The sequence below is a fragment of the Oculina patagonica genome, chromosome 4, assembly GCF_052425735.1.
Source record: "Oculina patagonica isolate OP01 chromosome 4, crgOcupat, whole genome shotgun sequence".
NCBI lineage: Eukaryota > Metazoa > Cnidaria > Anthozoa > Scleractinia > Oculinidae > Oculina > Oculina patagonica.
The window spans coordinates 24384340-24400634 of NC_135761.1; the positions used below are offsets into that span (position 1 = coordinate 24384340).

The 16295-nt window shown below is 37.2% G+C and overlaps 3 protein-coding genes across 4 annotated transcripts in view; 1 reads left to right on the forward strand and 2 right to left on the reverse strand.

Moving 5' to 3' along the window:
• LOC144651724 (uncharacterized) overlaps positions 1–16295 on the forward strand; it is a 165431-nt gene that overhangs the window by 89856 nt on the left and 59280 nt on the right. The window lies entirely within an intron of this gene.
• LOC144652736 (uncharacterized) lies at positions 171–6050 on the reverse strand. The gene is made up of 5 exons (XM_078512791.1): positions 5995–6050; positions 3367–3488; positions 2545–2748; positions 1684–1830; positions 171–721 (listed from the first exon to the last, which is right to left on the reverse strand). Exons 2-5 carry the CDS (start codon positions 3460–3462, stop codon positions 608–610), a joined length of 561 nt encoding a protein of 186 aa, XP_078368917.1. The 5' UTR covers positions 3463–3488; positions 5995–6050; the 3' UTR covers positions 171–607.
• Positions 8538–16281, reverse strand: LOC144649911 (plasmolipin-like). 2 transcript variants are annotated; one of them, XR_013569977.1, is made up of 6 exons: positions 16166–16281; positions 14474–14585; positions 13349–13537; positions 11628–11786; positions 9353–10172; positions 8538–9170 (listed from the first exon to the last, which is right to left on the reverse strand). XR_013569977.1 is itself a non-coding variant. In XM_078509506.1 (5 exons), exons 2-5 carry the CDS (start codon positions 14561–14563, stop codon positions 10029–10031), a joined length of 582 nt encoding a protein of 193 aa, XP_078365632.1. In that variant the 5' UTR covers positions 14564–14585; positions 16166–16281; the 3' UTR covers positions 8538–10028. The 2 variants fall into 2 exon arrangements, 1 of the variants encoding a protein (XP_078365632.1); XM_078509506.1 differs by having other exon boundaries at positions 8538–10172.

Consider the following 16295-nt stretch of genomic DNA (forward strand, 5'->3'; position numbering starts at 1 on the left):
TAAACTCCAGAATATTTTTAATTTTTTTTTATTTTAATTTTTTATTTTTTTTTTTTTTTTTTTTAATTTTTTTTCAATTTTTATATTTATTTATTTTTTTTTTTTTTTTTTTTTTCCTTTTTTTTTTTTTTTTTTTTTTTTTTTTTTTCCCCCCTCTGGGTAAAAAATTTTTTTTTTTTTTTTTTTATCATGTAGTGAACTTATTGTATAATAATAGTCTCAAATTAAAATAAAGGAAAGTATACAGTTGAAAGCCAGAATATTACAGCCTAGCGAGTACGTGTTCCTTAATTTTTTGTCGACGCTTTCTTTGTCGCCTTGAAATTATAAGGAAGTTCATCAATTCAATGACACTATTAATCTCTCTTTTCTTTAAAGCTAGTGTTACACAGTTGTAAGCAAAAATGTCTGGGCAAAGTTGTATTGTAAGGTGTCTGGAGTAGGATGTTTGAGCACCCACTTTTGACTTCGTCCGTTGAGAGGTAGTTCCAAATTTGTACTGGGAGTAGTTTTTGTTCCAACTTGTACCGGGATTGTGTGTTGTGATCAAGAATTGGCGTTAGTGAGGTTGTACTGCGCATGTTGACGCGCACTCATTCAAAGCTCTTCATGCAGTCGGGTTTGCAGCAGTGGCCGCCACTGCCTGTCTGCCCTTGACTATCTTGATTATGAGAATCACAATGTCCACAAAGAATGCCACAAAAGTGAAGAAGCCAAATACCTGTATAGATAATCAATCAATCAATCAATCAATCAATCAATCAATCAATCAATCAATCAATCAATCAATCAATCAATCAATCAATCAATTAATCAATCAGTCAATCAATCAATCAATCAATCAAACAGTAAATCAGTCAATCAGTCAGTCAATCAATCAGTCAATCAATCAATCAATCAATCAAACAGTAAATCAGTCAATCAGTCAGTCAGTCAATTAGTCAGTCAGTCAGTCAGTAAGTCGAAAGTCAATAAGACAACCGATCAATCTGTCAATCAATTCATCATCCATCCACCGATCCATCAATCAATCAATCAATCAATCAATCAATCGATCGATCGATCAAACAGTAAGTAGTCAGTCAGTCAGTCAGTCGAAAGTCCATCAGACAACCGATCAATCTGTAAATCAACTCATCATCCATTCATCGATCCATCAATCAATCAATCAATCAATCAGAAAGTCATTGAGTCAATCAGTATGTCAGCCAATCTATCAATCAGCCCATACATCAATGAATGAATGAAGAAAGCGAAGGAGGGAATCAAACCAATCAATTAATCAATCAATCAATCAATCAATCACTCAATCAGTTAATTATTAGTCAGTCAGTCAGTCAGTCAGTCAGTCAGTCAGTCAGTCAGTCAATCAATCAATCAATCAATCAATCAATCAACTTTGTGAAGCAGAGGGTGACAATTGACAGCTGTCATGTGACTGCCAAATATGAAACTCGCAAAGCCAGAACGCGATTCGTTTTATGAGTAAGGAAACAGAAACCGGAAAAAAACACAGTTTTTGGGCAAGGTAAATGAACCAAGTTAAGCTAAAAACATAACCCAGGGCTAGCTAAGTCTAGGATAACAACTATACTTCTGAAGCCGAACAATCAGAAAAGGAACTGAAATTGATCAGAAATGTTTAAAACTTTAAGAGAGGCAACGCGTCAGTCAAGGACTTACCACTGCAGCCATCATTGGGTTGTAGATCCTTTTCACACCATCGCCTCCACCAGTTGTCGCCAGAAAACCGTAGTAACTGGCGATCGGCTGCACCAGCCCAGCGCTGATAACCAGAAGGAGTGCCCATAAGATTTCAAAACACAAAACCTGCAATATAATTATCAATTGATAAACAGAATTTCTTTGCAATACAGGCTTATTGCTTGAGGTTGGCCCCGGTCAAACGATAGAAATTTGTAAAAAAAAAAAGGAAAGAAAAATACTTAAAGATTAAATTATTGAAATATTTCACTGTTCAAGATTCAATACTTTACCCTGCATATTGGAACTTTGCTAAAAATGCCTAAGTATTAGTTTCACCAAAATCTATATTTCAGATCAAAATATCGAAAAATATCTTTGGAAACACGAGTCTCTTTTGCGGCCTGTTTACTAATGGGGAAACCCACGAAAAACTCCGCAATAGTTTGGTCATTTTTGAAGTCCAGAACTCGTGCTTGTATCAAGCTGTACAACTTGAAGAAATCACAGTAGAGCGGTTTTCAATTGAGTGTCAAATGTAATTTGTGTTTGCTTTGGTTTTGCATTGCTTCGCTTATTGATTGGTTTAAAAAACTCCGCGCCACTTTCTCTACCAATTAGAAGTAAAACAAAAACTAATTACTCGCTTACACGAGGGGTCTTTCACACGTTTTCCCGCGCTTCGTGCCGGTTCGTGATTGGTTCACTGGATTGTTGCGTCCTTTGTGATTGGCCAGAGTGATAACTTTGGTTTGATTTTTCGGCGCTTAATTAGAAAATTGCTTTAAAGCAGAACAATAACAAAATAATCGTCGAGGTTTACTTCTTATTCAAACTCACCACAATTAGGCCGTCGGCTATAGCCGCTGGTAGTTTCACCTTGTCTGACAGCGTTAAAAGAAACCATACGTAAATAACAGGAATGCAAAGCCAGCCAAAGATCGTGACGAAGAGATAAAAGCCATATCTCCCGCTGTAAAGCGTATTAGCGTGGGCACCCGAACAGCAGTCTGCCATACATACCCACGTCAACATCAGAAAGAACTGAGAAAAATGACAAAAAATTCTTGGATTATACGGTGGAATTGTAACAACTTTATCCTTCAAAAATGTTCTTTAAATATTCTAGACACCCATTACACTAATCCTAATGTTAATTTTATTTCAGTACAGTAAAAAAGGGGTTAGTTAGCTGTGTCTGGCCATTACCCCCGACCGGTTTTCCCGGGTCTTCCCGTTTTTTTATAGCATTTGGCGTGGGGTTTTTTTTTATTTTTATGTTCTTTTTTTACGGGTAGGTTGATATTATTTTTTTTTTCATTTTTTTTTTTTTTTTATCTTCTTAAGTGAGAAAATATTATAAAAAAAAAAGAGGGCCCCCCTCCCCCCCACACAATTAAAAAAAAAAAAACCCAAAAAAAAAAAAATATTCCGGGAAAGGAGGGGAAAAAAAAAAAAAAAAAAAAAAATAAAAAAAAAAAAAAAAAAAAAAAAAAAAAAAAAAATAATTTTATTATTAAAATTTTTTTTTTTTTTTTTTTTTTTTTTCCTCTTTAATTTGCTAAGGTCACGTAACTTTTCATTGAATTTCTTGTAAGTTATATTCTAATTATGACGATAAGCTTTGCATGACGCGTGACCCATACAAGACAAAACACTTACAAACTGGATGACTTTTATGATTCCAAGAACTGACTTCGCATATCCCACGTTTACATGAAGTGTTACTTGACGAACTTGACCTCCGTCCTGAGACATCTTAACCACAAGATCTTGTTCTCAGGCTGTCAGGGGGTGGAAAATTCAACAGAAGAGTTAAAAGCCATAGGTCCGCACCGCGTACATTTTTTAAGTACGAAAGCCAGCCAGCCAGCCAGCCAGACAGACAGACAGCTAGTCAGTCAGTCAGTCAGACAGACAGACAGCTAGTCAGTCAGTCAGTCAATTGGGGACACTTTTTAATTTAAAATTGTAAATAGAAAAATAAATAGCTAAATAAATAGAAGGTATATGTCGATCACTCCATTACATTTGACGAAAATTTAGCGGCCATTTTGTAGTATTTTTCTAAATTTGCTGTTACGTTTTGCTAACAAATTTATATTTCATAGAAAGTGTCTTCTAATAACGCCATTTGCCAAAACTTTTCTCAGTCTTGCGAGAAAAGCAGCTGCTAGTCTGCTTGCATACAATTTCTATCCTTTGAATTCAGGGGTTTTATTGCACATTTGCTATTTTGTATTTGGTTTTTTTTAGAAAACAATTGCTTTTGACTCGATGTTTTGACTTGGTGTTTCTGGCAAATAACAGGTGCTTTTCAATGTAAAACCATAATAAAACTTACTCAAAGGTAATCGAGACTAATAAAAGGATGCTATATCGATCTTTATTAAAAATTAACTAGTCAGGGTATATTGCAATTCCTGAGTTTTGATTGGTTTTGATTGGTTTTCATATACCATTGACCACAAATATGGTAGGTGTACGCGTCAGCGAGAACAGTTGGGGAGCTCAAATATTGCAATTCTTTGGGTGTTTTTCATTAATAATAAAACAATTATTCCACTCGCGCTCGTTGGATATGAGATTGTTATAGCCAAGTGAACTATCTACCATTTCATATTCAACGCGCGCTCATGGAATAATTGTTAAATAATTAATTTACGATCGCTGTCGAAGAACAAATTAAAACCAAAGAAACGGATCAAAGCGATAAGTTTTACTTCCTTAACCCTATTCTGATAAGTACTCGTATCTCTTAGGTCGGGGTCGCCATTGTAGAAAAAAAGTCGTTGGGATCAACCCGGCGGGATGTGCAGTTCTTTATGGGGTGCCAACCAATTTCCGGGAAAAGCTGTATGACTTAACGTTTAAATTTTGAACAGGTTACCGAAAGTTATAGCGCTTCGATTGCTCGGTCGTCCTTAAAGTAAGGGGAACAGGTTTAATGCACACTGTAGACGTACATGCATTCACGGCAATTGTACCGTGCATTTTTATGTGCAGCAATTGCGGTACTGATGGGCCATTGCGTGTACTATACATGCTGCACTGTGTTTCTGGCCTTTTTATTAACAATCGCGTAAGGTTAAAAAAAAGAAAAGTCGCTTACGGTTGAAAGGGTAATGCCGTCGATGGCCATCTACGTTCAAGTTTACAATCGTTTGTGTACTTATCTATGGCCATAACAACATTAATGCCGATTTAATAAAGTATGTAAACAGAAAAAGAAATTTCCATAAGCCTTTGCATAATAATATACGATTTTTAAGTACAAAAAATCGCGCAACTAGACAATCGCCGAGCTTTCTTTTCTTTTTAAGATAATTGCGTTGCACTCGTTCTGTGAAATGCAGCCAAGCGCTCTAGAGAGAAATGGACGTTCGTATTAAAGACGAAAAGTGAAGCGAAGAGGAAAATACCCGACTATCTTGCAGGAATCAGTTGCATATTATTTTGATTGTACAACTTAAAATGGTATTACATTATATCTCGGCGAATAAATGTACAGAAAAAGCGGGATAAAATTATATATATGATATGGTGGATCATTACCTATAAGCATAAAAAATCATATTTCGATTTTGACCAAACAAGCAATGGTAGTGAATGCAATTTCGCGAAAATCAAACTATGCTAAGCTTAGATCCGGCTAAATCGTCTTATTATGATTATGCATGTGGTCCAAATCTTATAAGCCATGACCTGATTTTATACAATGGCTAACGAAGGTTAAACGATCTACATATGCCCAAGGGGATGGCGGTTTTATTATAAATTAGTTAAGTCTTGTTACAATGGGCCAAGACAAAAGAATTAATCACGGCTACAGAAAAAAAAACCGTTTCCGAACTACAACGTAAAGTCGCCTGAATCGATAGCTTAGCTTTCCATTCGCAATAGTTGTAGGGTCTTGTAGAAAACCGCTCTGAATAATTGTTTTATGTAGCATTTTGTATGTTTTGAAAGGTTGATATTATTTGGTTTCCAAAACAAAATTTTCGTAACCATGGTCGATTATACCAACTGGCTAATAAGCCATTTCAAGTAAGTCGAATTTCCAAGAAACGCCGTTATGTCAAAATCTCGTTTTCCTCTAGTGCGCAGCCCAACGACGAGCGCAGAAGCGGAACGACCCGGACGACGACACAGCACCGCGCGACGCTGGCAGCATTTTCCTATAAGTTAAATTATTTAACCAGCCTTGCAACCGTGCGATTTTTGAAGCGAATGCAGGCATAGATTTTCCTGTAGAAAAAAACATTCATCAGGAATTAGTGTTTCACTTACCAGTATAAACCAGGGAGATAGAGATAGCAAACCAAATGTAACCAGTCGGCTGCCTGGGACTTTATTGTTGGACGACTAACAAGTACTGTACAAATATAAGCGAAAATGTCACCTTGGTTACCACAGAACAAAAACAACAGACAAATTTGCATATATAATAATAGTTAAAACCGATGCGAATTGAATCAAAAAGCCATCAATTAGCACACGTGCGTAATGGCCAGTTTTCAGTAACGAGCTTTGTCGTGGGTGTAGTTAATTTCCTTTCGCATTTTGACCTGCAAAGCATGATCAGTTTAGTTAACAAGGTCCGCATGCACATCGAACAGCTAATGCGTTGGACGTTAAGGTGTGAAAACGTTTTTGGAAAAGTGTCAAACTTTTTCTGCACCTAAAACCTTATGAAGTACCATTCCAAACAGCCTGCGAGAGCACCCGGTTTTTCCGGATACCAAATCACTCCCCTTGTTTTCCAGTTGGGGGCAATATATGTACGGATCAAAATCAAATAAAAACTGAAGCTTTCTTATTAATAAATAACACTGGCATTCACTGTGTTCTGGTTTAGCCAAGATTAATTCACAATCCCTTAAAACAATTGGAAGCTTAAAACTATAATTTCAATGGTGTGCAGATGGCATTGGCGGCAAGGAATCTCGTACCCAGACCTTACCTTTTGTCTGGGTACAACGGGCGCTACGATCGACAAGCACCACGGCAGCTCAACCCTTTGACTCTTGTATCTTCCCAAAAACACCGCAATTAACCGCCTATTACTGGCTGTAATACTCCCGAAAACCTTATTTAAACATGAAAACTAATTACATTCCCATCCACACTGAGGCAAGAATTTTAATATTTCCTTGGGCCATGCGCAAAACAATGAGCTTTTTTTGCACAAAGCAAAACTTGAGCTTTTTGAACGAGGAAAAAATAGACCAGGTCAGGCTTTTTGTTTTTTGCTTTGTTTTCCCCTCACTCCTTCGATTCTTTTTCTTCCACTTACTTTTGAGGCTTTGTTGGCCTTGGAGCCTTTGAACTTGTTTGAAAAGTTTCCACCTAAGCCAGGGAAGGGAAGTGAACATTTGTGAAGCCACGAAGGTCTCGTTTTTCTTCGATTTTCAGCGGGCAAATTAGTACGTTTTATATGGTCCAATTTATCTCATCTTGCCTGCTTGTTTTGGTATGCCTTGCAAAACATTGTCCCACATAATCGGGTGATTATCAACAAGAAGCTGTTTGGTGCTAGAGGTACTACTAAAACTACGTTAAAACTTACAAACACCAGCCACTATTTTCCTTTGACCCAAATCAAGAGTATCTTTTTGTCATCACGAATATAAAGGTTACATTGAGTTTAGCTACTCATCGATTTCCAGCTTCTAAAGTGTAGGCTGTTCTAATGAAAAGCCCAAAATTCGACATCGGGAGCCGCCATTTTCAAAAAGTACCAAGCACCATGGCCGTGTATACGTGACGTCATTCCGCCCAATTACCAACTTGACAAATTATCCTAACATTTCTTGAAGTACTCGTAGTGAATAAATGTAGGGAGGCGCGGTGGATCGAGCGGTCCGGGTTCGAGCACTGGCCGGGGTTACTGTGTTGTGTTCTTGAACAATTCACTTTACTCTCATAGTGCCTCTCTCCACCCAGGTGTTTAAATGGGTTCCGGCGACATAATGCTGGTGGGGGGTACCATGCGATGGACTAGCATACCATTCAGGGGGAGTAGAGATATTCCTAGCCGCTTAATGCTACGGAAACCGGGATAAGCTCAAGCAGTATGGGCCGCATGGCCCGAGGCTCCCCTTTTTATCTATGAGAAGATCGCTACTGATCACTTTGCTTCTTCATAGGTTAAAGAAAGCACGCTTTATTCACAGGTCGTCACATTTACACTTGCATTTATTTACATGATAAGAATCATTCTACTTCTTAAAGTTAACGTGTAATGTCTCAATATTATTTTACATTACATGTAATTATTGAATGCAATTTTAAGTCATGCAAGTGTCTAGTGCAAAGGATATATAGAGTATATATCAAGAGAGCAAACGCATACAGAGGCAACCCTTCCCGCGTTTTAAAAAATTAGAGTATAATAATATATATGTACCGTTTACAGGTTAAATTTCTCTAAATGGAGTAAGCTATAAATACCTAGATTGAATTAGATCTGTCGTAGAACCTTTCTAACCAGAAGGGGAGGTTTTTGACATACTACCCTGCGACGAAGCGTAGAAACCTCTGCACGCAGGGCATTTACGTTTCCTTTACATTATAACCGGCTTACAATAATTTAAGAAAGTGAAACTACAAAAAAATATATATTATTAAAATTAGAATAATTAAGGAAGCCACTCAGTCTCCCTTGTCTTTCACATGAGAGCCAGATAATCTTTCCATAGCGAAAATATGCCATATCACCTACTGTTACCATGAACTGATCAAGGAGGGGGTGGGGTTGTTGTTCAATAGATGTTTGTCTACTACTGCATGCCTGTCATTTTTGGGTCTTTATCCACTACAATCACCCAACCTTTTATTTAAAACACTGTTTATTCAACTTCCACCATGACCATTAAAACGAAAAACCAGCTTTAATTTTATACAATTTTATTTTGTGCCTCGAACCAGTATCAGAGCCACACTTCTCTTACTACATTAATGACTTTACTTCATAATTATTATTTTCATGATTTTAAGGAGGCCCTGCCACACTTACAGAACATGTATAAGAGAAAGGGGGTCTTGACAGAGGGTGGACACTTGGTCTTATTTATGTACAGTAGTTGCATTAAACTAACCACAATTTAATTTTGTTTCTTATGTACGCCGTGTACATTTTCACCCACAAAAAATTCATAGCTTTTTAATAACACAAATATTTGCCCCTTGGTATAATATTGCCATTATATATGGGTGGAGCTTTCTTTGAAACAAAAACCAACACTTCTAAATTCCAATTCGATCGGGAATCCGAGGGCCACAGGTTTGTCAGTCGAAGACTGTTACGTGCAACCCTCGTAAAACAAAGTTGATTTTATTTTTTTTATGTCAGTCATTATGAAATGTCTTACCATAATTTAGGCATATTCTTAACCATGGTTTATACAAGTTTAGCTGGCAGACAAAATTCGACCACTTTTCTAGCCTACATGTAGGACACCATCCTCGGAGACCCAGGGGCAGTTAGTGGGGCGAAACGAAGGAAAACCGGACAGAAATCGTAGCGACGAAAGTTTTCAAGAACGGCACGAAGTTGAAAACTTTCGTCGCTACGATTTCTGTCCGGTTTTCCTTCGTTTCGCCCCACTAACTGCCCCTGGGTCTCCGAGGATGGTAGGACACCAACATTTAGAGTACTTTTCAAGGTCAGATGGACGTTGCTGGATACAAGGAATTTATATCAAGGCAGAATTCTAAGTTGAAGTGCTTTTCACGATTGTGTAAGCCAGGAACAGGTATCTCAGCAAAATTTGTAAAAATTGAGAAATAGGTACAATACAAGACTCTGTACATGTTGTATGGCGTTTTGATCATAAATTCACACATTGCCATCATCACTAACTGGAATTCTTAAATACATAACTTATGTGATTGATGGAAATTAGCTGTTTGTATTAAGTTCACTGCATTGTCAAGAACCATTAATATCAATTTAAAAACATAACTAAACATCAATATTGCCATTACAAAGGTTAATTGTGATTGAATCTCAAATAAAAAAACTGCTAAGTAAACTTGCAAGGGCCAACTTAAACCATTCAACTGTGTCAAGTGCGAGAAGCTTATGACAATTAAGCCTATGGCTTAAATTGTTTCCTGTAAATCAAACCTACACATACACAACCACTTATTTATGATTGTCATATACAATGTTAAGTGATGAAAGTTGTATACTTGTACGTTATTTTGCATAATGCAAGCAGCTACATGCCGTATCAACAATGCATGCAAAAAGTTAGAAGTACTGTCTAAATTGGCCCTCAGATCACCTTAGTTTATAATGTGAATAGTTTTGCATCAGTTCACTCAATAGGTTCATGATCATCTACAGTGCCGCCTTCAAATGTTGTTGTTGGTGGAGGCTGTGCTGATCCTGTGTTCCTGTTCTTCATGCAATACAAGATGGTATCCACTGCGAACAAAACCATAGAAATGATTCCAAATGCCTGAGTGGAAAAAAAAATTCAGACAGACATCTTGTTATAACGTTTTTTACACATTTTTTGGCCTGTCCAAGGCTAATAGGCAAAATACATGATTGAACAAGGATTGAAAGATGTCTATGTTCAATGTTATAAAAACACTTGACACTTCACAATTAATTATTTTCCAACTCCTTACCAACTCCTCCCACACAAGATAAGATATGATTGACAGACGTGAATTGCTAACTGCCCTTTGTGTAGTTCCAAAAATTATTCATACATCTCCTTCAAAGTTTTTGGTCTCTGAGACCCCAACCCCCGTACTTTAAGCCAATTTTTTTAAGCCAAATTCTTCGAAGGGGTTGCCAGGGGCTACCCCCCCCCCTCCCCCGTACTTTAAGCCAAATTTTTGGAAGGGGTGCCGGGGGACTACACTGTAAGTTAAGGATTAACTTCAATATGATATGATTTTTGTTTCCCACAAGCATATGCTGTAGGTTAATATGTTTACACATGGATAAGGGCCCTTACCAGGGCTCAAAACAATTTTTGTACATTTGTCAGTCATGTTGACCGGCCAAATGAATTCTAGCTTGGTCATGCGTTGCTGTTCAATCGAACGTCTTCGATTGTTGGTTTTCGTTTGGGTGGTATACCGTAAATGATCTGAACTGTAAAGTTTGTATTGGACGCCCCTCTCTTATAAACGCCCTGTGTCTAATAGATGCCCCCCCCCCTCCAAGAATCACCCCCAAAACTAAAGAAATGTTCCATAGAATAAAATTACGCAAAATAGTAAGTTTCTTGCTTGACTCGGACACCAAAGAGATGGTTGACCCCAATGGCGATGAAAACGTTGATATTGAACTGTGAATGACATCTTCAGGCTTTGCATTAGCGCAAAATAGATTAGTCTGCTACCCACAAACTCTGTTTTCTATCTTACTCTACGAGCAAACTATGCATCATATTTGTTTTGTTGGCGTTGTTACAGTTAAAGTGAAATAAACCCCTCTCTCAAATAAACGCCTCATATCTATTTAACGCCTCCCATAGGACCCCAAAAATGTAATAAACACCCCCAGCGTTTATTAGATCATTTACGGTAAGAAGGCTCTCTATTTTTCACTCAGTTATGGCTGCAATTTCTTGAACAGATGGTTTCTACTTGATGTCCCTGTAAGATGTGACATATTTTCCAGGTTCCTTCCGTTTCCCGCAAATGAAATGCTTGGTTACCTAGCTTTCATTGTTTTCTGTGCATGTTTTGTTAGAGTGAGAAATTCTGCATAACACTATCATAAATGAAACTACACAGTTCAAAAATAAGCAGGAAAAGATACATAATGTTTTACTGAAAGTAAAAAATAATATCGCTTCACATGTTTGCCGGACAAACTGAAATTTTGTCTGGACAAATTGTTATCTTGACCGGACATTGTTCATTGACCGGCCGTTATTTTCACCCCTACTTACCCCAGCTGCTTCAACATTGCCACATGGTTCCATATCACAAATTGGTTGGATTTGACCTTTAAATGGTCTCTCGTGTCTCCTGTAGTAAATGGCTGCGTCAAGAACAAGTGCTGAGGAGATCAGCAATAGAAATGCCGTAACAGGGGAGTAAACAGCCATCTGTTGAATAAAAAACAACAAATATCATGACATTTATGCTGTACAGCTATACTATGTGTATATAAAAAGGACATGCAGTGCCTGCAGAAGCGATGATGTTTTCCAAGGGGGTCTTGAGGAAATTTGTCAAAAAAATTAACATATATTCTTAAGAAAAGTAGCTGACAACTTCTGTATTAAATGATTGTTCAACAAAAGTTGTGTTATTTTGTAGTGTGACATCTACATGTAAAATAAGTCTGATATACGATATACAGTCTCATTATTGTTATTATATAAACAAAGCAGGGCACGAAATTAACTTTTTTTCCCAGTAGCCACTTGGCTCCTAAATATTTAAGAGTGGTAGCCAAATCCAAAAATTTGGTCGCCAAAAAAGTAAATAATTAAATGAAACATTTTTACTCTGCCATTTTACTAGATAGACCCCTTAGAATGGATTATTTTCACCTTATTTGCATTAATTTCAATTTCGAATGGCTTTTTGTGTACGCTATATGAAGCACAAGACTTGCGAAGACTTGTAGTGACCTAACATGAAGTACGAGATGAAACCACTGATCTTAATAACGTGGGCGCATGTACAATATACGCATCACGCATCGAGCAAACAGTCTATAATGTTTTTGACTTCATAAATGGATTTAAACATTTTAAATTGAGCCATTTTGCCTAATGTACATTGTAAACTTCAATACAACACGAAACACCAAAGCACATAAATTTTATTGTGTGACTGTTTTCATGGCTGTTGAAATTTATCTGAGAAAGGAAGTTGCCTGCCTGTAATAATGTCGCTCGATTGGAAAACACATGACAGATTTTCTAAGGTTTTCTGACAGGTAAATCACGTTCAAATTAAGTTTAGCTGAGATGTTAGCTAGTCTTTTGAATAAAGCAAGTTCTTATTGTGAAGTGTTTTTTTGTTACGAATTATGCAATACTTGTTGAAATGAACGATTGGATGTGGTTTGACTGAGGATGATAATGCAATTCTCCTCGCCAATTTGGCGACTTATTTTCAGGATTTGGTCGCCAAAGTGAAAAATTAGGAAAAATTTAGTCGCATTGGCGCCTGCAGTAGGCGCAATTTCGTGCCCTGCAAAGGCCAATTGTAGAGATGTCTGTCTACTGGATCTTATAGAACTTGCCAAATATAATTTGTCTCTTTCAATTATACATTTATCTTGTATTTAGTCCTTTCTAACTTCAGGAGTATTTTGCTTTGTGTTCTTTATTTGATCCCTGTCCATGTCTCATATATTCCTGTATTTAGTTCCCAGTCTTATTCTGTCAGTTGATCGCGCACAACAGAACCGGTTGATTACCCATGACATAAAGAGATGCTTATGTTATCGCTTAACAAAAAAGAACAAATCAGTACTGAGCCGATCAAGCTTGCAAAAGAATGGATCTGAAACAAAGAACTTTAATTAAGATTTCTTTATCAGTGTATGTAATACAATAACAGCATTGTATCTTCCAGTAAATCAAGTACTTGGCTAACATCATGAATGGGTGACAGTTACGGTATTTAAAAATAGAACACTCTAGTCACTTACAACAAGGTTCCAGTTGATGTTGGTAAATCTCTCATAAAGCCTCAACAGAAACATGACAAACAGAATAATGACTAACAACCATGACGTAATAGTGGCAAAGTAAAAGAAGTCAAATCTGCCGCCGTATCGATCATCTGTGAATTTCAATGTAAAGCCAGATAGGCATGCAAAAGCCAAGAGAAGGCAAATCTGAAAGATACATGACATTTTGTAGCACAATCAGTATTTTTACTTGTATGTTTGCTGGCCAAGGAGAAACAAAAATTTTGCTGATTTCTCCCTGACAAGACAGGGCATTCAATAACAGGGCTGTCATTAACGGCCGTAGCCCATAACACCTTTTACGGCAGCATTTGCAGGATGGGGGGCGGGGAGCTGCTTCTCGTGTACATGTAAACTACATACATATAAGCTAAGTCATATTAACCAAGAAATGAAGAAAATCTGTTCTCCAAAATTACATTATATTGTGCAGTTCCAGAAAATATCCAGACCCACCCTATGGAAGGTCATTGGAAATTCTGAGGGGATGGGGGTTCTCAAAAGCCAAGCTTTGAAAGGAAAGTATGGGGCTTAAATAGAATTTCCAGATGGGTGGGGGGATTTAAACCAAAAAACCCTATGTCGAAGGGGTATGGACAGTTTATGGAACAACACTTACATGTATAGTGGCCAAATGCAATTTAGGATATTATGAGCAATTTAGGAGCCAATGCTGGTCGGCAGCGATCGTGGGACCATGTGCTGCTAAGTGACATATGGGGTATCACAGAGCTTACGTATTGTGCACCCCAGCTGTGAGGTGGTGCAGCTGTTTTGAGCTCTGAAACGTGTGTTTGTCCTGCAGTTCAAGCTCCCTTGCCCTCTCCCTCCCTGGTAAGTACATGTATAGGGGTTGTTAAGTATCTCCACTGATCTTTTCAGTGTGACAGTGCTTGCTGGTGGTTGCCATTCTCAGGGTCGCCATGGATACCTGTGTGCCCTGCAAAAGTCTCTTATTTCACCTGGAACCACCACCTACTTTCAAAGGCACCTTCCCCAAAATCATCTATTGGCCATGAGTTTAAGATACTTTGGTTATGCTAAATAGTTAACAGAGCATCACCAACTTATATATATACATACAATTTCAACAATTTTTAGAAGTCCTGGTACACTCTTCAAGTACTCTAAATCCAGACCAGTCTGTCTCACTCTGAGATCAGGGTCTTCCATGTTTATTTTTTAAAGATCAAACCTATAAGAAACATAATGAAATTTATTGATATCAATAATTGAACAGTTTTTATTTAAACGACAGTCAATATAAACAGAGACCTTCTTCATAAGAGCATGATTAACTGGGCTAGCCTGGTTTCTGGGATCTTGCCTTACCACTATTTCCTCTGTAAAAATTTCAACATGTTCAAATGAGGAGGCAGGCTAGCCCTGTTACCAAAATTTCGGTTTTTATGGTCAAAATCCCAGGTTACTGGGCTGGAAATTTTCCCGTTTGAAAATCTCATCCCGGTAACTGGGATGACATTTTCTTTTCAAATACAAGCTTTTCTGTGAACAGTAATCCATTACTATGGCACGTTTCAACAATTTTCTAGACCAGGATGACTTCTATCAGGCATTTATGAGTTTTCAGACTTACAGCAACAAGAAAAACACTTTTCAGTAGGCCAAATGCTTGTTCGCAACCTTTTCATTATGTGACTGGGCTTAAAGCTTTTTCATTAACGCTATCATTATAGCCAGAAATTAGCAGTACCCATGAGTACCAACCATACTTTCTCATTTAAATGCCGGGTATCAAATAAATGCTGTGTTTTTAAGGTGGAGTTGAAAATAGGCCTGTTGGGTATTTATTTCAGGTATTACTGTATGTAGGTATATTAGACAGATACCTATTTGTCAAAAATAATGAATAAAAACCCTTGCTTGATGAACATATCAGGCTCAAATTAACTGCAGGAGTCAAATAAAATAAGCGCCGGGTCCACCAGGCTACGTTTGAAATAAATGCTGGGGGAGTTTAATCGAGAAAATACAATACATAATAAGAAATAAGAAAGGTTTTTCTCCACATGGTAATTAGCGTCAGCAAGTACAGTAGCAGGAGTATAAAAGAAAGTACATTTATAAATTGACTAAAAACATTACGGAAAAAACACAAATGAAGATTTACTTAATTCTACAAATATGAGGGCTGCCTGCAATAACATCACATGACAGATTCGTAATCATTATATCTTGTCATACAATCATCAAAAAACAAACTATAACCTAACCCTAAAAAATCCTTTCTCAGTTGTGGCAGGTGGCCGCTGTTTAAACTAATATCAATTAAATATTGCTTGCGTATAATTTATCACTACACAAGCTTACGATACCATTTAAAATTAAATCAAACTAAACTGTAGAAGCGGGCAGTTTTCACGCACAATTAAACAACAACAACAAGCTACATATACAAACATTTTCAGCGATATGTTTCCAATCAGCGATCGAGTGGAATCAAAAACATGATAAGCCTTAAGCTTACTCAATATTCTTGCAACAGCACAATGTAATGTTTGAGTGAAAAATGCAGCTGCTTCGGAAAGTAGTTTAATTGTAAGACGCAGAAACGTTAACTGCAGAAACTGATTGAACTTAAGCTTTCAGAACATTTTATCTTAGCTTTTGTCTTATGTTTAAATTTTCATGTTACGAGCGTTGCACTTCCTGCAAAAAAATACGCCGCAATGAAAATTTTCAAATTATCGCGGATTTTAACGAATCTACAGCATCGTTTCTAAGTAACGGAGATAGAGAATACAGTATCCTCACCTGAGACAACAAGGAAGATCAACGAGAAGAAACGAGATCTTTGACAGAGGAGAATAAATAGGTTAAATTTCTAAAGACAAAATGGTTGAAAGACAACATAAATCATACACATTTGAGCCTATGTAAAGCG

Coding starts and splice junctions, on each gene's coding strand:
- LOC144652736 (XM_078512791.1), bottom strand. CDS start 3,462: ATGTCTCAGGACGGAGGTCAAGTTCGTCAAGTAACACTTCATGTAAAC. Junction 2,749..3,366: donor TCATAAAAGTCATCCAGTTT/GTAAGTGTTTTG, acceptor CATTTTTCTCAG/TTCTTTCTGATGTTGACGTG. Junction 722..1,683: donor ACCCAATGATGGCTGCAGTG/GTAAGTCCTTGA, acceptor TTATCTATACAG/GTATTTGGCTTCTTCACTTT.
- LOC144649911 (XM_078509506.1), bottom strand. CDS start 14,563: ATGGAAGACCCTGATCTCAGAGTGAGACAGACTGGTCTGGATTTAGAG. Junction 11,787..13,348: donor ACATCAACTGGAACCTTGTT/GTAAGTGACTAG, acceptor TTTATTCAACAG/ATGGCTGTTTACTCCCCTGT. Junction 10,173..11,627: donor GCAATGTTGAAGCAGCTGGG/GTAAGTAGGGGT, acceptor TTTTCCACTCAG/GCATTTGGAATCATTTCTAT.